Below are 22,057 nucleotides of genomic sequence, written 5' to 3' on the forward strand. Positions count from 1 at the left end.
GCTGTAGATCCCAGGCTGTCTTCAAGCTTCCAATGATATTCGAAAGAAGACATCAGCAGAGCTCAACAATCCAGCCAGCAGCAGGAGAGGAGAAATACTACACACACACCAGGCTTCCAGGAGCAGGGTGTGGGGGAGAATCCCAGCAGCCTCTGTCTCTTAACCCAGCAAGTGCCAGAATGGCTGCTGATTAGGACCTTAACGAGGAGCTGGGACACCTGGGGCAATCAGAGAGCAAGCCTCAGCACTTCCCCAGGGGTGGGGGAGGGACTAACCTACAGCACCTGGTGTTCCTATGTGGTCTCCCACTCAAGTACTAACCAGGCCCAATATACAACATTTCCAGGCTGTCTAACCTCCCCCTCAGGCATCAACCCCCGGGACATAGCCTGACTAATTGTCCCTGGTGATCTAGTGGAAAGGTGGAGCAGTCCAGACCCCCACTGCCTGCCCCCCCGCTGACTCCCATACAAACGGGGGGGATCGCTGCTAGACGCGGCTCCCTGCAAGCAGGGAACCGCCGCTTACCTGCCCGGGGACGGAGTGCAGCATGCGGGAGCCTCCGAGAGAGGGTCCCGCGACGGAAGTCCCCAGCCCAGTCGCCAGCGCTGCCGCCGAGTGATGGAGCTGCGCTGCCGGTGATTCACTAAAAGAGCACCCGCCGCAGCAGCTCTAACCCATGGCTGTTCTAACAGCCGCGATAATGGTGCTGCTCTCTCCTTGGCACCAAAGAAAAAACTGGTGACCCAGGGTCAGGGGGCGGGTTATGAGGGAGAAGGGAGGCAGGGAGCATGCTGGGTACATTTTTGTAACCCTTTGGTGCACGCTCTGCTACCTCACCTCTCATACCCAGCGTGAACTCCTGTGCCCCCTAGTGGACGACAAAGAAATAACAGGTAGGAGCTGATTGGCTGGCCACTTTGAAGCTTGATACATCTGGCCCTCAGCCTGCACTTAAAGGGATTTATTATCTGTTAGTAAGCGGCACTCATACTGCTGCACTGCAGGGAATGGGAGTTACTGGTGAGCACCTTAGTGCTCCTTATTCCCTTTTGGAATATAGGTTTATATAGTGATTATAATAAATACAGCAGGGAGATCATGTAGTCACAGTATAAAGCATAGGCCACTGTGTAATGTAAGGAATGGAACATGTGTTAGTAATAGCACAAATCCCACTAGGTTTTTTTGCCATTCACTGGTATTACATCCGCAACTCGCTTACCTCCGATGGGTTAATGACAATGTTCCTGGCAGATCCATACTCGTCTCCAGAAAAGGCTGGCTGGTTACTGAATCCTTGTTTTACATTCCCTGCAGTTAGTTCATCCTGTAATTATACAATAATGCTCACACTTAGTGCTTGTTGTATTACATACTGTAGGTAGTTGTCACTCTCCAAATGTAATGATTACAAAATATTTTTTCTTTTAATGGGCCTGATCAGACCTGATCGCCGGGCTGCGAATTCACAGCTGAGCGATTATCGAATTACCTTGTGAACACAGCCGGCGATGGCCATTCGCAAGTTGATTAACAGTTTTGGGGTGTAACCTCAGCGCTTTATGGAAGTGCCCCAGAAAATGAAGGCGTCTCCCAGCCATTTTGGAGAGAGAGATGCTGATGCCATCAGTGGTCCCAAAATCCCCACAGCCATCCCAGCGCCAAGTTTCAGCTTTCTTGGGTGGGTGGGGCAGGGGGGGGGGGCTAATTTGACGGTCAAATAAATTCCCCCCTCTTCACACAGCTGCAATCACATTCACACATGGGCGGGATGGTGTGGGGTGGATTTTAATTGATTGCTGGTCTATATATAATCAGATTGGTTGCTATGGGTAACATCCCATCTTCAATAGAACTCCTATATTAGTAAATTTACCACTAACTGGGTCAGATGCACTAAACTTCAAAAGTGATAAAATGGAGAGTGATAGACAGCCAGCCAATCAGCTCCTGCCTGATATTTTTCAAACAGTCTGTAACATATCAGGTAGGAGCTGATTGGCTGGCTGTTTATCACTCTCCATTTTATCACTTTTGAAGCTTATTACATCTGGCCCTCTGTCTTTCATTACACATACCCTCCAACATGACCCATTAGGTACAAAATGCGGTACTTGTGTATTATCACGGCGCCCATTACATAGTTAGCGTGGCGTCCCTGTCAGAATCAGCGTAGTATTCCCACGGCCAGCATAGGCAGCGTCCCTGTTAGTATCAGTGTTGTGTTCCCACCCATTTGCGGCCAGTCGGAGCTTACTTAGTTAGCGTAGTCAGTCAGCATTACGCAGTTAGCGTAGTCAGTCAGTGCTTATTACATTGTGTGGGCACCATTGACCATTTTAACCTGCCTGACATGACAGGTGTGAATGTGTTCCTGAAACACCCCCACTATCCACACCAGCCCGAAGCGTGGCGAGCATAGCGACCCCCGCGAGGGGACACTGTACGTGTCCTCCCGACCTTTTCATACCCCCACTATCCACATCGGTGTGGAGTTTATTTTATAAAGCGCGGCGAGTGCAGCGAGCCTGAAGCATGGCGAGCGCAGCGAGCCCCGCGTTGGGATGCGGAATACACGTCAAGTAATCCACGTCCGCTCGCCACACTTTAGAAAATCAACTCCACGCCGACGTGGATAGTGGGGGTATGAAAAGGTCGGGAGGATGTGTACCGGGGCTCACCATGCTTCGGGCTGGTGTGGATAGTGGGGGTTTGAAATGGAGGCATTTGCCAGTATGCAACATGGAGCACTGGCAAATGCGTCCTTTATTGTGCATGAGATGCACTTGAACACCGCAACCCCCCCCCCCTTTGTGCAGGAGACGCACACGCTACCGAACCCCTAACCCTGTCCATCTCACTGAAGCGGACACAGGCAGGGTTGCCGTACCCTGCCACAATGATTACCGAGACGCTCCTGTGTCTCAGACAAATGGAGCGCCTCTCCGCCAGTGCAGGGGATCTGGCAGTTACCGGAGCTGTGTGAGAGGCGCTCACTAGGCTTGCCGGGGATGCTGGGGAAAGAGCTGCAGCTCGCGGGACAGTACGGTGACTAGCTGCCTGACGGGGACACTATGCTGACTACGCAGGGCTGCCGCAGAGTCACTACACTGACTACGGCAGTCATTGGGCTACGCTGACAACATAGCTTTGCCTACGCTGAAAATGTAGCGATGCCGGGCGCCATGATAATACATAAGTACCCAAAATGCTCTGTTCCTGGACTTCCCTGCCAGTTTGGACTCCAGCACAGTCCAAAATTCAAAGAGGGGGGTCACATCAACCGCCAGTGAGTCCAGGACAGTGATGTTAGGGGTGACATTAGGTGTGGCTTGCTTTTTTGAATATTGGACTGTGCTGCAGGCTCACACTTGCAACTGCCACTGGTAAGGAAGTCCAGGAACAGAGCATTTTGTACCTAATGGAATGGGCCATGTTGGAGGGTAGGATTACAGCATTTTGCTATATAATTTGGCAGGGCCGGTGCTAGGGTGTTCGGCACCCTCCTGCAAACATAAAATGTGCGTCCTCAATGCCTGCTGAAGGCACACAATGAAAAAACACATAATGGGCTTAGTAGCAGCAATACCATATGTAGAAATGTATTCTGGTACCACACACACACCAAAACCAGTGATAGGCAAAATTTACACCGTAGATCCTATAACACATGATTGCCACACACCGTAGTGCCCATAATACATTGTCACACACCATAATTCCTATTACATGTTATAACCCACTGTAATGCCTATTACACATTATGCCACAACCGTAATGCCTCTTACATATTATAACACACGCCATAATGGCGGATACATATTATACCATACATATTATGCCTCTTCAGTCCGGCGCCTCCCTGCACCGCAGGAGCCGCTGAGTGGGTAGCGCCGGCCCTGTAATTTGGCAAGAAAAAAGGCCTGTAATTGATTAGCCCCAGATGTTAAAGCCTGAGACTACCACCATTTTGCAATGGTTCTAACTGAATTTGGCCCTAAATCATCTAAAATCATCCAAGTCCAAAAGAAGCCCAACTTAAGTTGGTCACTCTGATAACGGACACCGAACTTAGACACCCAGACTCACTGTTCATTGTGCTCAGTGACTTCAACTGTGCCAACCTGAGCCAGGAGCTCCCAAAATACATTCAGCAGGTCACGCGCCACACAAGAGACAGGCGAACGCTAGACCACTGCTACACCACCATAAAGTCTGCATACCGATCCATACACCATGCAGCACTGGGTCTCTCCGACCACTGCATAGTCCACCTTCTTCCAACATATATCCAGAAGCTAAAGACTGCTAAGTCTGTTATCAAGTCTTTAAAAAACTGGTCAATCGAGGCAAAAACAAAGCTTCAGACCTGCTTCGATTGCTCTGATGGGGCAATGTTCGAAGCCTCTGCCTCTGACATAGATGAACTAGCGGATGCAGTCACATCCTACACCAGCTTCTGCAAGGACTTTTGTGTACCAACCAAGCAAATCCGATCCTTTAACAACAACAAGCCATGGTTCGGTAGCCAGCTCAGGAAACTCTGCCAAGCCAAGGAGGAGGCACACAGCAGTGCCGACAGGGCACAGTACAAAGAAGCCAGGAACTCCTTGACTCAGGGTATCAAACTCGCAAAAAGGGAATATACAAACAAGCTAATGCACAACCTCACAGCAAAGGACCCTGCAAACCATCACAAATTACAAGAAAGCCCAACCACAGTCTGAAACCAGCCATGAACTTGCAGAAGACCTAAACAAGTTCTACTGCAGATTTGAGCAGGCCGTACCTCCCCCACTCCATCACAAAGACCACCACACCCAGGCCCTGCACGTGGACCAAGGTGAGGTAGAAGCAGTACTCATAAGAATAAAACCTTAGAAGGCTGCAGGACCGGATGGTTTGTCGCCATCCAGCCTTATGCTGGCCACACATCAGACCAACTTTCCTCCAACCATCCAACTAGTTGCTTGGATGGAATAAAAATGTGGTAATGTATGGAAGCAAAGGACATGTGCAAACCCATGAAAATGGACAAAAACATTCAGTCAAATTGTTTAAATCAAACAGGTTCAACTACAGTACCGCGTCCGAGTGACAGTTTTTGTCCTTTTCGAGATTTTGGGAGCAAATTTCTGTAGTAAATATTACATTTGCTCCCATCCAGTACCAGATTTGTATTCCATCCAAGCAACTAGTTGGATGGTTGGAGGAAAGTTGGTCTGATGTGTGGCCAGCATTAGGACCTGTGCAGCTCAGCTCGCCCCTATCTTCACAACGATATTCAACTCCTCCCTGGACTTGTGCAAGGTTCCTGCCTGCTTCAAACGCTCTATCATCGTCCCGGTCCCTAAGAAAACACCTGCGAAGGACCTAAATGACTTCAGGCTAATTGCACTAACCTCAGTTTCCATGAAAGCAATCAAAAGACTAGTACTGAAGCACCTGAGAGAAGTGGCGAACTCTCACCTTGACCCCATGCATTCGCCTACCGGGCGAACAGAATTGTAGAGGATGCTGTCAACCTCAGGCTGCACCATATTTTACAACACCTCGACCACCCAGGCACCTATGCGAAAGTCCTATTCGTGGACTTCAGCTCAGAATTCAACACTATCGTCCCCGGCATCCTGCAGCCAAAACTTCTCTCCTTAGGAGTCCCAGGATCAACATGCTCATCGATAGTTGACTTTCTAACGGTAAGGGAACAGGTGGTCAAAGCCGGCGCCTTCTCGTCCAGCACATGAACAATCAGTACTGGAGCCCTCCCAAGGATACATCCTCTCCCCTCTGCTCTTCTCTCTCTACACGAATGACTGCACCTCAGCTGAGCAGTCAGTGAAAATCATCAAATTCGCAGATGACACCACTATCATCGGCCTAATCAAGGATGGTGACGAGACCGCGCACCGGCATGCAGTGGAGAAGCTGACACAGTGGTGCAACAGCAACAACCTCGATTTAAACCCCACCAAAACAGTTGAGATGGTGGTCGACTACATGAAAAACACAAATGCACTAGTCCCGCTAACAAAAGCCAAGGCAGTGGTGTCGCGGGTTGTATCCTTCAAATTCCTAGGGACAACCATGTCCAGCGACATAAGATGGGGATTAAACGTAACCACAAACATCAAAAGGCCCAAAAGTGCCTGTTCTTCCCAAGGCAACTCAGGAAATTCAACATCCTACAGGAGCTGCTGTGCATATTCTACACCGCCATCGTGGAGTCTTAAAAAAAACTGCAGAGGGTAGTGAAGACTGCGGAAAGGATCATAGGGACCAACCTCCCCCGATAAGGGATCTGTTCTCATCCAGAGTAAGGAAACGCGCTGAGAAGATCGCGAAGGACAAGCTGCATCCCGGGCACAACCTGTTCGACATCCTACCATCCGGAAGACGCTTCAGGTCCATCCCTGTCAAAACATCCATCCAGATTCGCAAGAAGCTTCTTTCACTTAGCCATCCATCACCTGAACAATCCAATCAAAGCTAATACAATCCCAATATCAACAGCCAAACAATGTCAACAACAGACAAGGGCGTAACTACCATAGGTGCAGGGGGTGCAGCTGCTATGGGGTCCAGAGGTGAAAGGGACCCACTTTGCCTGTCAAAGTATCATGTGCTTTATACATTTTTCAGCATTATATGATAAATAGGGCCCTTAAAAACTTTTGCTATTGGGCCCACATGTATCTAGTTACGGCACTGGATACAGAGTTCTATTGAAGATGGGATGTTGCCCATAACAACCAATCATATTCTATCTATTATCTTCTAAACTAGGGGTGGGCAATAAGCGGCTCCCCAGCTGTTGAGAAACTACACATCCCAGCATGCCTTGCATCAGTTTCAGCATGGTCAAATAGCAAAATTAAGGCAAAGCATGTTGGGATGTGTAGTTCATCAACAGCTGGAGGGCCGGTAATTGCCGACCCCTGTTCTAGACGGTGCTAAATAAATAAGAAGTAGGACCTGATTGGTTGCTATGGGCAAGATCCCATATTCAATAGAACATCTTAGTAAATTTACCCCATAGTGTTCAATGCATTTTATCACTGCAAATGTGTCAGATTGAGAGTTTGGCAGAGCAACACTTAAGCCCTGTACACATGCATTGATTTTTCCCAGATTTTCGATTCGATTTTGCTTATAGAAGCAAAATCGAATCGAATCCTAAACAAAATCGAATGCTTTTTGTGTCCCTTTCGATCTACATTCGATTCGATGCGCACTCCCATTTTCACAAAATCGAACAGAAAAATCTAATGTGCAGCCAAGGAAATATCGAATTCGATCTAGTAAAATTGAATGTGTACAATGTACCATGAATGTATATCGAATTCGATATCTAATGCAAAAGTACAGATCTAATGCCAAATCGAATGGAAAGATCTAATGCCAGATCTTATAGAAAATCGAATCTAACATCGAATCAAAAGCAAATCGATGTGTGTGTACAGGGCTATAGATTGCTCTCAATGGAGAATACACATACAAGCAAGAGTAGAACATCATCTAAAACAAACACACGACACAAGCAAGAGCTAAGCATCATCTAGGATATGCTGTGGTAGAAGTAAGCAGAAGCAAAAATCACAGTGGAGATCAATAAGATGATGGTATTATCCTGGCAGAGACCTGAAAGATTTCAGAGAGAGACCAGACTTGTGCAGCAGGTTGCAGCGCTGCGTAGTACCCCATGTCTGCACTATACACCTGCCTTATTACACTTAATCATTGACCATAATATAAAATGTTTAACAAGAATACAAAGCATTCACTCCCCCCCAACCCCCCCCCCCAAATAAACGATGGAGAATACTTTCACTTATCTGATTTAGTGACTTGAATTCAGTTTTTCACAGATTAAAAACTGGAGGGTCTTCCACAGACAAACAGTGTTTATCTCCAGTGTCCCCTAGGGAAACGTATAGCTGCTAAGACCACAAGGGAATGCAGAACCCCCAGATTATAAATGACAGCACATCTGCTTAAATGCCCACAAGAGACCTGCTAGTGCTGATACCTGCACTAGGCCTTATTATCTGAGGAATCTGCATGTTCCCTGGAGCTGGTATTTATAGATATCAGGTCCAGAGACTTGCTTTCACTCAGCTCGCTTACTTCTATTGGCTGATCTGGCTCCTGGGGATTCCCTCGTTAGAGGTAAACTTACATTACTGTGCATAGCTATTAGATGGCTACAGAGAAAGCCCTTGTTATAGGGTCTGTAACAAGTGAGCGCAGGTGATGAAAAATAATCAAATCCCTATTGGTAGTGCACGAGAATCAGATCCCTGTAACCAGATACCGCCAAGCAGAATGGAGTTTATTTTGAACAGTGTATATGTTTAAATGTTTACACAATGCACAGACTTTGAATACAGCAGAATGACTAGGAGTGTGTGTGTGTGTGTGTATACATATATATTTTACTGGGCGAGATTCACCAAACTGTAAATGCAGTAAAAACCCAGTTTTCGGGGTTTTTTACCGCATTTGCATATTCAGCAAAGCCCCACCGACGGGGCTTCACTGCGGGGGGTCACGCCAGTTCCGACGCATGCAAGCATATAAACCAGAATAACCCCCATTGTCACATATGCACGCTGAATATTTGAGACACCATGGGGCATATGTAATAACGTCCAAGTTCTCATTGGTGCGGGATGCTGGCCAAACGCAGATTTTTGTTTTAAGACTTTGAGCGAGATGTACTAAGCCTTGAAAAGTGATAAAATGGAGAGTGATAAACCACCAACCAATCAGCTCCCACCTGTCATTTTTCAAACACAGCCTGTGACATGGCAGGTAGGAGCTGATTGGCTGGTGGTTTATCTCTTTCCATTTTATCACTTCCCTTTGTCAAGGTGTGATATATGGGATCAGCTGCAGTTTCAAAGAGGGCTCAGGTTCTCTGACAATACAGGCAGTATTAACCACTGGAGGGTTACAAAGTCTTAAAACCTGTTACAAAGTCTTAAAACAAAAATCTGCACTAGTAGCTGAGTATACAAGTGTATATTTCCAAATAGACAAAATGCTGGCACAGAAAGTTTGTTTATTCTGTGTTAGTCACAATGCGCCAGATATAAACAATAGACAATAATTACTGTGACAATATAGGACTGCATTTGTTGAATTCAGTATTGTCTACTGTTCCACCCTTTACAAGTCCAGGTTGGGGCAGTTGTCCAATTGCTAGGGGATGTTCTGCTGGGGAAAGTCAGCGAAAGATACAGAGGGTGACATTTAACAGAGAGATCCAGAAAGTGAGACATTTGGTAAGAAATCGCCAGTTTTTTTAAAGCGGCAATCATTTACACTGCCAAAGCAAACTGGTTTTGCTGTGTAAATGATTGCCGCTTTAAAAAAAAAAAAAAAGGATTTCTGAACAAATCTCTCATCCTATTAAATTTCCCCCATTATGTAGGTAGTCCAGGGCTAAAGCGTAGGTAGTGGATTGTCCGGGGTTCTGGAGGGCCAACGTCCAATGCCCTTGTTAAACAAAAGGTTATAACCATGGGGTGCCGGATGACCTGCTGACAGTCAGGATTCTCACAGTCAGTTTTAAAAACCTCTCACCTCTTTCTGCTTGGGATCCTGTGGGTAGACATCAGGTGGTCCCAGTCGGGGTCTTTTCAGGGGTCTCTGCTCATAGCTAAGAATTCCCAAAGCAGCCATAACTTTTCATGATAATCTGTGCTGGAAATAGGTATATCTCAAGGAGCCACTGCAAGGAGATGGGGAACTTCCAGCAAAATCTGAAAGTACAAAAAGAAAGAAACCAGTTAGCTCTATTCAGTCTCCAGGACACAAGGACCTCTGAGTCACACAATTCTGCATGACTGTTTCAGGTCTGGTAAGCCTAAAGCAGTCACATGATTGGGTGTGAAGATACCTAGATGAATGTGACTTCTCAATCCTGACATTCAGGGTAAATTTACTAAAATGGGCGTTCTACTGAAGATGGGATGTTGCCCATAGCAACCAATCAGATTCGATTTATTCTCTTTTAGAATGTGCTAAATTAACAAGAACACTATAAGGGCCTGATTCAGACATGCTAGCTTGATGGTCCCTGACCATCAAATGATTTTTCTCCCCTTTGAAGATCAAAGGATGCGATCACAGTTTGAGGGACAGCAGGGGGCGGTGATGAGGCCATCACATGGTCTTTACTTGGAGAAGTCTGAACAACACAGGTACAGTATGTCTGGATTGTTTTTGGCTGTGCAACCCAAAATACGGCGCAAGTGTTCCTACTGCAGGGGGCAACCCTAATCACCGGTGGGACTATTCATGCTGGCCGCCCTTGTCCTGTGCTGGATGGCCCCCAGCATGCGATTGAGTGCAGTTGCAAAACTGCAACTGAAGCGGAATCAGACCCAATATGCAAATATGGAGAACGTCGCAGCTATGGTTATGCAGACTGGACACCGCAATAGTGGCTCAGACGCCATATTTCTGCACGTATGAGCTCGCAGCCATCAGCTGATACTCATCCCAAAAATGGCCATGACATGCCTGCGTTTTCCAAACCACTCCCTGTAAACAGCTCCAAATGGTCACTTCGTACCAATCAGTCTTCCATAAAACCGTCACTGCGAGCAGGACCACAGCTCCTCACTGCGAGCAGGACCACAGCTCCTCACTGCGATTGCAGCACAAGTGCAGTCTACCAATAATCTGTTGTGCGATGACAGGCCACTGCGAACAATCATGAATTAGGCAGAAGTGTACTATGACGACACAATGGGGGAGGTTTACTGAGATGAGGGTTCTATTTCACATGGGATATTGCTATTGGCAACCAATCAGAATCTACTTCTTTGTTTAGCACCTTCTAGGAGATAATAGATAGTATCTGATTGGTTACCCATAGCAACATCCCATCTGAAATACAACTCCCATCCAAATTTCCCCCAATTAGTGTTATCATATACATTGACTCATCATCTGGCTCTCCTGGGAGACATGTAACATTAGCAAGTAAACTATAACTATAAAGTAAGACTACCATACTTCATACTTGCCTACCTGACCCCCTCCATGAGGGAGAAAATGCTCTGTTCCTGGACTTCCCTGGTAATGTATCACATCACCTGTGGGGAGCTGGGTAATTGATAAGAAAGATGTGTCACCACAGGTGCTGGCAATCGCACATTACCAGGGAAGTCTAGGAGCAGAGCATTTTCTCCCTCATGGAGGGGGTCAGGTAGGCAAGTATGCCATACTTTTATATCTGAAATGCATTGCAAACCGTGAAAAAAATGGAGCACATACTTTGCATGAAGTAATCTAGTGAGCTCGTTCAGGAAAATATACATTGGACACTTTTGAAATAAAGAAACATTATAGCATTAATGCAAATTTGGCAGTGTAAATAGATTTGCTGGAACACTGGGCTAGTCTACTATAACGCAGTTCTTGGACTGTGCACGGGCATGCTGATGCAGGAGGAGTCCCAGAAATATGGAAATATTAGCCCTGACTTACATGACACAGTGATTGGGCGAGTGGGGTAACAGTGACAGGGTGGGGCTGGAGGGTACAGTTATTGCTTCAGCATTGGAGTAAAAGACAGGAAAGAGGAATGCAGATGAAGTGTTAAGCTGGGTACATACTAACCTACTGCATACTTGCCTACCTGACCCTCTCCATGAGGGAGAAAATGCTCTGTTCCTGGATTTCCCTGGTAATGAATGATTGCCATCACCTGTAGGGAGCTAGGTAATTGCTTATGCTGGCCACACAGACCAACTTTCCTCCAACCATCCAACTAATTGCTTGGATGGAATAAAAATCTGGTACTGGATTGGACAAAGATCAGAAATGTGCTCACAAACCCAGGAAAATGGACAAAAACTTTCAGTCAAATTGTTTGAATCAAACAGGTTCAACTACAGTACAGTGTCTGAGCGACAGTCCTCTTCCTTTTGTCCTTTTCCAGATTTTGGGAGCAAATTTCTGAAGTAAATATTACATTTGCTCCCATCCAGTACCATATTTGTATTCCATCCAAGCAACTAGTTGGACGGTTGGAGAAAAGCTGGTCTGATGTGTGGCAAGCATAAGAAAGGTGTTTCACCACAGGTGATGGCAATCCTACATTACCAGGGAAGTCCAGGAACAGAGAATTGTCTCGCTCATGGAGTGGGTCAGGTAGGCAAGTATGACCTACTGGTTCCCAACATCGGTCTTCAAGTGCCCCTAACAGTTCTGATTTTCCAAATCATCCAGCCAGTGCACTGTGTATCACCAACTGTCACATTTTAAAAATCCACAGGTGACCTGGAAAATGTGGACTGTTTGGGACACTTGAGGACTGGGTTGGAAACTAGATGATAAAATGAACCATTTGCCAATTCTGACAGGTTGGAACAACAAAATCTTAATATCAGTGTGTATGCACAATGTCTGCTCATCTGTACACGCAGGACGACGGAGGACATCACAAGTGAGAACCAGCCTGGTTCCCATCCCCACTGCCAGCCTCGTCAAGTGTGTATGAACTTGCCGATGCCAGTTCCCCCACCATGTCTCAGCCCTGGCGATGTCACGCTGGGTACACATAGCGCAGTATGTACCAAGCATTAGTTTGCGAGCACATGGTGAAGTAATAGAGGTACATGAATATGTCACATGACTTCCAAGGCCAATAGACCATGGTTCGAAGTTTGCAGCTCACATTAAAATGAGCAACTTTAAATATTTTTTTTTTATTCTGTGTCTTATTACATGACTAAATGCTAACAATCGTGATTTTTTTTTACATGTGCAGTGTGTCCTAGTGCACAGACTTAAAACATCGGCCAACTGCATGCGCCATCGATCAACACTGTGCGCGTCTTAAAATCAGACCCTAAACGTGCTAGTAAAAACACAGAGGGGTGTGAAGTGGGTGTCGGATGACACTCCGACAGTCGGAATTCCAACGGTCAGTATACCGAAGTCGGAATCCTGACTGTTAAATGCGCGACAGTTGCAACAGGGGCTTTTCTCCCACATGGGGATCCACAACCCCCATAGAGGGAGAATAGAACCTGATGCGAGCATTTTATCGCTTGCTGCGATAAAATACACACGTGGCGATTTTTGCCTGTTTTCTAAGCAACCTGTCTAGATTAGAAATTAAGCACAAATCAATCAGAGTGTACAACCCATAGCGATGACGATACACACACACAGGTTTAGCACACATCACTGTGCGTATAGGGTGATCTAGACACCTGGAAGTTCAAGGGAAACTGCCTACCCTATTGTTTAGCACAAATCTCAACGTGTGTATGGGCCTTAAAGTACACCACGAATTGCCTTAACAGACATAATTACATAAGCACATACTGCTGATTTTATTCAGGGCCAACTTTGATGTGCAAATACCTAGTGCTATGTACTGTACTGCATTTACAAACTATATAAAGTATAAAACCATTAGCACTGATCAATAGACACTAGTTACGGTTACAGCTATATAAAATGATCACATCTAAATATCGAATGCTCTTTGCTGTTTAGATTGGCTGATTGTCTCCACATTACCCGCCTTCCAATCAGGTACAGTAGGTCACACTGTCCCATGAAAGAATAAGATTCTTGGCAAAACTCACTTCAGAACTGTCTGCTCCTCCTATGATCTCATGCTGTACATTAACAATTACCCCTGTGCTGCTCATTGGAACCTGTTACCCCTGCAGCTCTGCTAACTCTTCCCGTGACTGCAGGGGTTAATAATCATGCATGGCTTTAGAACTGGTGGTACCAATGTAGCAGATTTTCCCCCATGCGGTTGCTAAGCAGGACTCCTACACAAAGCAGGGAACTATGATAGCAGCCGGCTGCTGGATTTGGTGTGTGCACTGCTACTTGCCTTGGCCTCAGGCTATGCAGCACTGGTGTCCGCTCTCTCTCTCCGGTGGATGGTAATGGGGTGACCTCCCGGCCAGATTACCAGGAATATGGTGCAAACCGGGGATGCTGCAGATTTAGTGCATCAGCAGCACATACAGATGAGTGGGGGCAGGGTGAGTGATGACAAGGCTGGCAGATGATACAGAGCACAGGTCAGTGCACAGAGCTGATCTGTGCTGCAGGCTCTGGGAGGGATCCAGTGAGTGCTGCAGTGCCTGCACAGCCCTGGCTCTAATCATCACAGCACCACCATGCACTTGCTTTTCCAGCTGCAGCACAGGCTGACGTCTGTCAGGCTGCCGGCTTCCAACCCACTGCACAGCTGGCCACGTCACAGGGATGTTAAAGGGGAACGACACACATTTCTTTCTAGGCTAATTTGCATTTACTAAACTTTCCCCTGCCCTTCGGGGTGCTCTTCTTATCTTCCCCAAACACACACACACACACACACACACACACACACACACACTCTTTAGTTAAGTAAAATTAATTTTAATATGAAAAAAAATGTGTATGTATATATATATATATATATAGGCATTTTGGATACCAGGATTATTCAGTATTTCGGAATCTCTTTGTATTTGAGTGAGGTATCTTGAGGTCTAACAACAACTAGGTCGACATGCATGAAGGGTTAGGTCGACAGGGCCATTAGGTTGACATGGGGAAGGTCGACAGTCAAAAGGTCGACATGGGGTTTTTCACCTTTTATTGAGCCGACATGTGCCAACAGGTGGTATTTATTTATTATTTATTTATTTACAGTTTCTTATATAGCGCAGCAGATTCCGTTGCGCTTTACAATAGTAGACAGTGATACAACAAACTGGGTAACAACAGACAGATTTGGAGGTAGGAGGGCCCTGCTGCAAGCTTACAATCTATAGGATTTCATGCCCTACCATCCACTAGAGCAGGGTGGGAGAATAAAATAGTGTGCCTGAAGCATGGAAAGCGCAGCGAGCCATGCGAGGGGGCGCGGTGCAATTTTTTAGTGTTCATGTTGACTGTGTCGACATTTGGGACAAAATAAATTGAAAACCCCATGTCGACTTTCCCCATGTAGACCTAATGACCCAGTCAACCTAACCTTATGTTGACCTTCAGAGATGTCGACCTTCATGCATGTAGACCTAGAGGTGTCGACCTAATGCTTGTCGACCTAGTTGCTGTCTATACAATGATCCATTTTGAGGTATCTTGCATTTATGTTGTACAAATGCATGAAATACACACAAATATGTATCATTTGTGCATGATACAAGGTTTTAAAGTGTACAATCTCAGACACCGAATTTGAATGCCAAGAAATCATTTTCTTGCACATATTTAGTGCCAGTTACAGATGTATCCAGTAGTGCCAGTTACATACCCCCAGTAGTGCCATTACAGGTGCCCCCAGTCGGTTTTTTAGCAAATACTAATTAGAAAAAAAGGTACTTATGTAGTAACTGGGCTGCCGATTTTGAAATCGGGTCCATCGCATCGCACCCGACCATATCGCATGCGATGCGATGCGATGCGATGGACCCGATTTTTCCATAGGATTCAATGTTAAAATGGACTGAGTCCATTTTAACATAGAATTCAATGGGAAAAGGGGTCCTTTTCATACCCCTACTATCCAAGTGGGCATGGAGTTGGATATAAACCTGTGGCGAGCGTAGCGAGCCACCGAGCCCGAAGCGTGGCGAGCGTAGCGAGCCCCGCGAGGGGACACAGAATACCGTCCCCTCGCGGGGCTCGCTTCGCTCGCCACGCTTCGGGCTCAGTGGCTCGCTACGCTCGCCACAGGTTTATATCCACCTCCATGCCCACTTGGATAGTAGGGGTATGAAAAGGACCCCTTTTTCCCATTGAATTCCATGTTAAAATGGACTCAGTCCATTTTAACATTGAATCCTATGGAAAAATCGGGTCATCGCATCGCATCGCATCGCATGCGATATGGTCGTATGCGATGCGATGCGATGCGATATCGCATCGCATCTGATTGTATGCCTTAACTTAATGCATACAATAAAAAAATCGGCAGCCCAGATACTACATAAGTACCGAAAAAAAAGGTATAGGTACTTGTGTACTAGCACAGCGCCCACGATATTTGGTCGCACAACATATAATTGCATCGCATCGCATGGCAAACACCCGATGCACTGCGATGCGATTTCAAATTGTATAAGCCCCCTATACAATGTTTAATTGTATAAGCACCCTAATGGGGGCTTACAATGTTAAATGCACCCCCACTATGAATGTGAACCAGAAGCGTGGCGAGCTACGACCTTTTCATACCCCCACTATCCACGTCGGCGTGGAGTTGATGTTATACAGTGTGGCGAGCGCAGCAAGCCACCGAGCCCGAAGCGTAGCGAGCCCCGCTTATTACATTACATGTATTCCGCGTCCGCTTGCCACACTTCGGGTCTCGGTGGCTCGCTGCGCTCGCCACACTATATAACATCAACTCCACGCCGACGTGGATAGTGGGGGTATGGAAAGGTCGTAGGACGCGTACCACCGCCCCTCGCGGGCTCGCTGCGGCGGTCGCCACGCTTCGGGTTCACGTTCATAGTGAGGGTGGCGTGGGTGTGCATTTAACATTGTAAGCCCCCATTAGGGTGCTTATACAATTTTAAATCGCATCGCATTGTATATGCGATAGAATGGCATACAATGCCATACAATTAGATGGTATACAATTTAAAATTGTATAACATCGCATCCCATCGCATCCCATCGCATGCCTTATGGTCTGCGATGCGATGGGCGCCGTGCTAGTACACAAGTACCAAAGTATATTCTGGAGACTTTGGTTTTCGGAACAATTTGTATAATGGATATTTGGATGAGAGAGAGATGAGAGACGCCAGATCTGTATCAGTTTTAGATCTGTGTTTGGTTTTACCAAAATTACCCTTGTTAGTTTTGGTTCTGGTTTTGGATCTGTGTTTTTTTTGTTTTGTTTTGTTTTTTTATTATGAAAACAGCTCAAGGGCCTGAGTTTGGTTGACCTGCTCCCATACATGTACTTGCAGTGGAGCGATGTTTGACGGTATGAACGGGCATGGTGAACTATAAGTTTACTGGGTACTTATGTAATATCTGGGCTCCCGTTTTTCTTATGAGACCGCGTCCCCTCGCCAAGCTTCGGGCACGGTGGCTCGCTGCGCTCGCCACACTATATAAAATCAACTCCATGCGTAGTTGGATAGTAGGGGTATGAAAAAATGGGGTGCATTTAACATGGGAGCCCAGATAATACATAAGTACCGTTTACTGTCACAAGGGCCGCCATTTGGGGGGGGGGGGGATGTGGGTACAGCTGTCCCGGGCCCAGCTACTTTGACAGTCAGGGGAGGGCCCCGGGCAGCTCATACCACCCACCACTATCCGTCCGCAGTCTCCCCCCGGCACCCTCATCTTCGCTGCCTGTCTCCTTTAGGCGGCGCAAGTGTTTTATTCACTGGCTGTGCCCGCAGCCGCGCACTCGGAAGAAGGATGCAGGGCTAGTTATCAATCATCTCTCAGCCCTCCCTTGTGTACGGGAAGGCTGAGAGATGATTGATAACTGTTTGTTTAATGATTCAATGGCGTCCACATAGTTGCTGCTGAGCTCCTGCATTGTCACGTGTGTACAGTAACTCAGCAGCTACCATGCAGACGCCATTCATCTAAGGGAGCCGGGGACTAGACACTGCCGCCTGTCACCTGTCGCTGCTGGACACAAGAATGCTCTGCTATCTACAGTGCCCTGCACTTTACTGTGAGTACCCGCCCTGGGGATGGATGCTAGGGGTGGAACAGAGTCTGAAGATGTGTGTGGGGGCTGTCCTGGAGGGAGGGGGGTGGAAGCAGCTGTGTGTGCAGGGATAAATGGAGCCTGGGGGACCTTGTTAGTAGGGGGAAATAAGGAGCCTGAAAGGGGATTAAATGTAAAGCTGGTGGAAGCCAGGCTAATTAGGCTGCTGTGGAGGGTGCTGGGGGCATGGGGGGGGGGGCAATGGGGTAATGACAGAGGAGCAGTGCTGTGCTGTAGGGCAGAGAGGGCCAATGAGGAGCATTGCTGTGGAGGCAGGGAGGGAGACAGAGGAGCATTGCTGTGGGGGCAGGGATGGGGACAGAGGAGCAGTGCTCTGAAGGCAGGAAGGGGGGGGGGAGAGGGGCAGTGCTGTGGGGGCAGGGAGGGGGCAGAGGGGCAGGGAGGGGGGACAGAGGAATAGTGCTGTGGAGCAGAGCCGGCCTTAGGCATAGGCAAACTAGGCAATTGCCTAGGGCATTTGGAATGCCTGGGGGCATCAGCAGCTTCTGCTGATTAAAATGATATGCAGCATGCCTATATTCTGTGTGTGAGTGAGGCTGTATCTTCATATGAAATAGTGTATTCATGTTAATTACTGTAACATAGCATTCCGTATGCAGGTACAGCCACAGTCGCACACATAATATAGGCATGCCGCATATCATTTTAATCATCGGAAGCTTCTTGTGTGTCCTGGTCACATAACAATGCAAATAAGCTGAATTTTCTGCAAAAAAGGCACCCAACATTAGCAGAACTGGCCAGGAGCTGCATGGCCTATTAAGGCAAGATGTATGAGGAAACATCTGTATCCAAGCAGAGGCAGTGGTCACAGTGTTAGCGGTTGTGTGAGTGCTCTCTGCGGGTGGGTTGGTTGTGCAATAGTGTTCGGCATATGTGTAAGGGGCATTATGTGTGGCATGTATAAATGCATTAATAATGTGCGACATATGTGTAACAGGCATTATGTGTGTTATGTGTATAAGGGCATTAATAATGTGCAACATATGTGTAATGGGCATTATGTGTGTCATGTGTATAAGGGCATTAATAATGTGCAACATATGTGTAAGGGGCATTATGTGTGTCGTTATGTGTATGAAGGGCATTAATAAAGGTTGGCATAATGTGTAAGGGGCATTATGTTTATATGGACATTAATAATGTGTGTCATGTGTAAGGGGCATTACTGTGTGGTATTATCAGGGGTGCTGAGAAAAAGGGGTAGAAGTACAAATTACCCAGGCCAAAGTCTGATGGAAGGGCCCAGTGGGGGCCCCGGGCCTCCTCCCCTTAAGTGACAGCAGCAGCTGCAGCTCTTCTCCTCTGCCCAGCACACACTGCTTTGTGCTGGGTTGCAGTGTGGCCATGGAGGTGCTTAAAATACAATATTTTCTCAGGATTTTTTTCAAAGGGTATAATGTGAATAATGTGAGGAGCAATGTATATTAGGTAAAGTGGTACTACTGTGTGATGTAAGTGAATAAGGGACACCATCACATGATATAATGTGAATAAAGTTGCACTACTGTGTGGCATAATTTGAATTGGGGGTACTATTGTGTGGCCATGCCCCTACCCAGCAAGAACACACCCCTGTTTGGGCTGCGCACCGAATGTGTGCACTGTTTCTATTTAATATATTGCGGGTAGGAGCACAAAAATGATGACTGGTATGATGAGGATTGATGGTGCTGGGAAAGGGGAGCAGGGTCAGAGGCAGAACTAGTGGCGGTGCTAGGGGGCACCAGCCAAAATCTTGCCTAGGGCATCAGTTAGGCTAGGGCCGGCTCTGCTGTGGAGGCAGGGAGGGGGGCAGAGGGGCATTGCCGTCGGGGCAGAGAGCAGGACAGAGGGGCAGTGCTGTGGGGGCAGGGAGGGGAATGGGGGACAGAGAAACAGAGCTGTGGGGGACCCATTCCCACCAACGTGACTTTGGATTGTAAAGCATGCCACCAATTCTTACAATGATGAATCACTGACAGCCTTGACGTTGTGGTATGCATAATTTTTTTTTATTGTGACCAATATACTGTATGTTGCATGTTAATCAGTATCTTTTCATTGTTGTTTACAGTCACTGAAACTTGGAGAAGTGTTTTTAACGGTTGCTATAGCAACTACCAGGGAACAGACTGACAATGAATTTCGACAGCGCCGTTCACCTCCCCGGTCACGTGGGCCCAGTTGCCAGCAATGTGTGGTGTGTGCTTCACATTGGAGAATGGATTTAACGTAAGCTTTTTTGTTCATACTTCAGGTATGTTCCTGATGATGGGGCACAAGCCCCGAACATTGTAAAGGATGAAATAGTGGTATTTTTCAGCAGTGGTAGGCGTACCTGGGATCTGCATTTAAAAAAAAAAAATATATATATATATATATATAAAATAGGAGAAGCGTGCCAATGAGCAGCATATAAAACAATTCCTTTACTAATAAAAATGCTCACATACATAGAGGTTTCAGCTTGCCGGCATGGGTGAAGTTAACAGGTGGTCTTAAAACAGCGGTACATTGGTATAACAACTCTTGTCGTGTCAAACAGCCTGTCACGCTGTGCACTGCAAAGCCGCCGGAACCAGCCCTCGTTCACCACAATATTTTGATGTCACCACGTCCTCCTTCTAAGCCACGCCCCACGCGTTTCGTCACGCCAAAGGACTTCGTCAGGGGGTATGTCCAGTCTGATACTCTCTGATTTTATTTCCCTTACAGCTGATAACACTGATTACCATCAATAAAATTTAAAAACACACTAAACATATTTGCTACACCACTTTACAGAACAGTTTTCCAATAATAGTATATATTTTGGGGATAGTGCTGCGCTCAATCTTATGTACTTGATACTATATAATTATGGGAATAGTGAATAAATGGATGTGACACAGTGTTTACTCTAAACCAAATTTACTTAAGGAAGTTTTTACATTGATACAGTGATGCACACAGTATAGAAAATTTGCCACGTTGCGTGCACTGGCCCTTGGCCTCTGTACACGATTTGTGTCTGAAATCTCCTGGTCTGTGTGCTTGCACAGTTCAAATTGTCCAATCTTTGCTGCTGGATTGCAGCGTTAAAAGTCTCAGTCTATTTGACTATACTCTGTTTGCGGCGTCCCGTCAAACAGTTGTATAGTAGTGCAAATAAGTCTTCGGGTACCCCTTTAGATCTTACAGCTTCTTCTGCGGATTTCCGGAGGAGGGGGGGACTGGTGCAGATTAGGGTGCCGGTGTCTTCTCCGCTGCTACTTGGGATGGCGGAGGTGCCGCACAAATGATAATGCACTCAATACGTCACACGCCGCTGACACCCGTTCGCTACAGGGACTTAGGGCAGCGGGGGTCAGTGTATTGGGCAGCAACGCCGCCGTCAACACCGCCTCGCTTGACCGCCCGGGAAACCTCCTGCCTCTCTAGTCCCCCTCTGTCTCCTACTTACCCTCTCCACGCTGACGGTATCTCGTGCACGTTCCAGCCGGTGTAAGTCTTCAGATCTTAGTTCTTACGTCTGGGGGTGATCTCAGCCCGTTTCTTTTTTCTTGGTTCAGTATGTTAAATTATGTCACCAACGCGTTTCAGCTACTTGCCTTCTTCAAGGAGGTGTGTGCTACTGGAGCCCTGGTCTGTTTAAATCTCCTGGGTTGTTTCTCGTGAGAGATGCATTCTAGGGAGCGGAGCTCGCTGCAGTAGCGGCAGAAGTACAGCTGCGACAGCGGCGCCCGGATCTCCTTGTCGCCGTGAACCAAGTACAACACCCTTCAGTGGGGTATATATATATATATATATATATATATATATATATATATATATAACATATATTTGACATCAAATGAATAAATAAAAGTACATTTTAATATTTTACAAATAGAACACAATTATTATACAATATCAATATAAAAATATATAAATATAAAATATAAATCCAATAGTATGGGAGAGAAATCGAGGAAGGCAAGAAAACATATATTAGTGATATCATTCAATATGGCATAAAATACAATCCCAATATCTAGACTAGGTTATATATAATAATAGCCCAATGATATACTAAGGCTACTTAAAGAGACAGTGATATTAAATAAGCAGACAAATACTGAGAACAGAGAAGAAGCTATATCACATATGCTTCAGCGGTCCCAAAACTGTCAGTCACCTATCAACAAAGTCCAAGGAGCATCGCTCAACAGCAAGGACCCGTCAGTGAACCTACAGTTATCGGAAACCACCTCATGCAAAAAGGGTGTGATATCACATCCTTCATTTATCTCTGCAGGGGACAAAGTTCCTAAATTGTAGATCCAGAAAGTTTCCCGGATACTTAAT

General features: G+C 46.4%; 2 protein-coding genes across 8 annotated transcripts in view; one reads left to right on the plus strand and one right to left on the minus strand.

Moving 5' to 3' along the window:
* Positions 1–14,236, minus strand: part of MED12L (mediator complex subunit 12L) — a 458,604-nt gene extending 444,368 nt beyond the window's left edge. For 3 of the 4 annotated variants that reach the window (XR_014471810.1, XM_083177939.1, XM_083177937.1), the window contains exons 1-3: positions 13,880–14,236; positions 9,592–9,770; positions 1,226–1,330 (exon numbers count right to left, since the gene is read on the minus strand). Coding sequence is in view for 3 of the 4 variants with exons in the window: in XM_083177939.1 (XP_083034065.1) it covers positions 1,226–1,330; positions 9,592–9,690 (204 nt within the window). In the remaining variant the exon portion in view is untranslated. Of the gene's footprint in view, positions 1–1,225; positions 1,331–9,591; positions 9,771–10,585; positions 10,690–13,879 lie in introns of those variants that run through there. The other variant, XM_083177938.1, reaches the window with a different exon arrangement.
* CLRN1 (clarin 1) overlaps positions 13,924–22,057 on the plus strand; it is a 72,412-nt gene continuing 64,278 nt past the window's right edge. Inside the window, exons 1-2 of one of the 4 annotated variants that reach the window (XM_083177952.1) lie at positions 13,924–14,033; positions 19,806–19,988. In XM_083177952.1, coding sequence (XP_083034078.1) covers positions 19,925–19,988 — 64 coding nt within the window. In that variant the 5' untranslated portion in view covers positions 13,924–14,033; positions 19,806–19,924. Of the gene's footprint in view, positions 14,034–17,565; positions 17,693–17,779; positions 17,822–19,656; positions 19,727–19,805; positions 19,989–22,057 lie in introns of those variants that run through there. The other 3 variants (XM_083177951.1, XM_083177953.1, XM_083177954.1) reach the window with 3 other exon arrangements.

The sequence above is a fragment of the Crinia signifera genome, chromosome 3 (assembly GCF_055691185.1).
Source record: "Crinia signifera chromosome 3, ASM5569118v1, whole genome shotgun sequence".
NCBI lineage: Eukaryota > Metazoa > Chordata > Amphibia > Anura > Myobatrachidae > Crinia > Crinia signifera.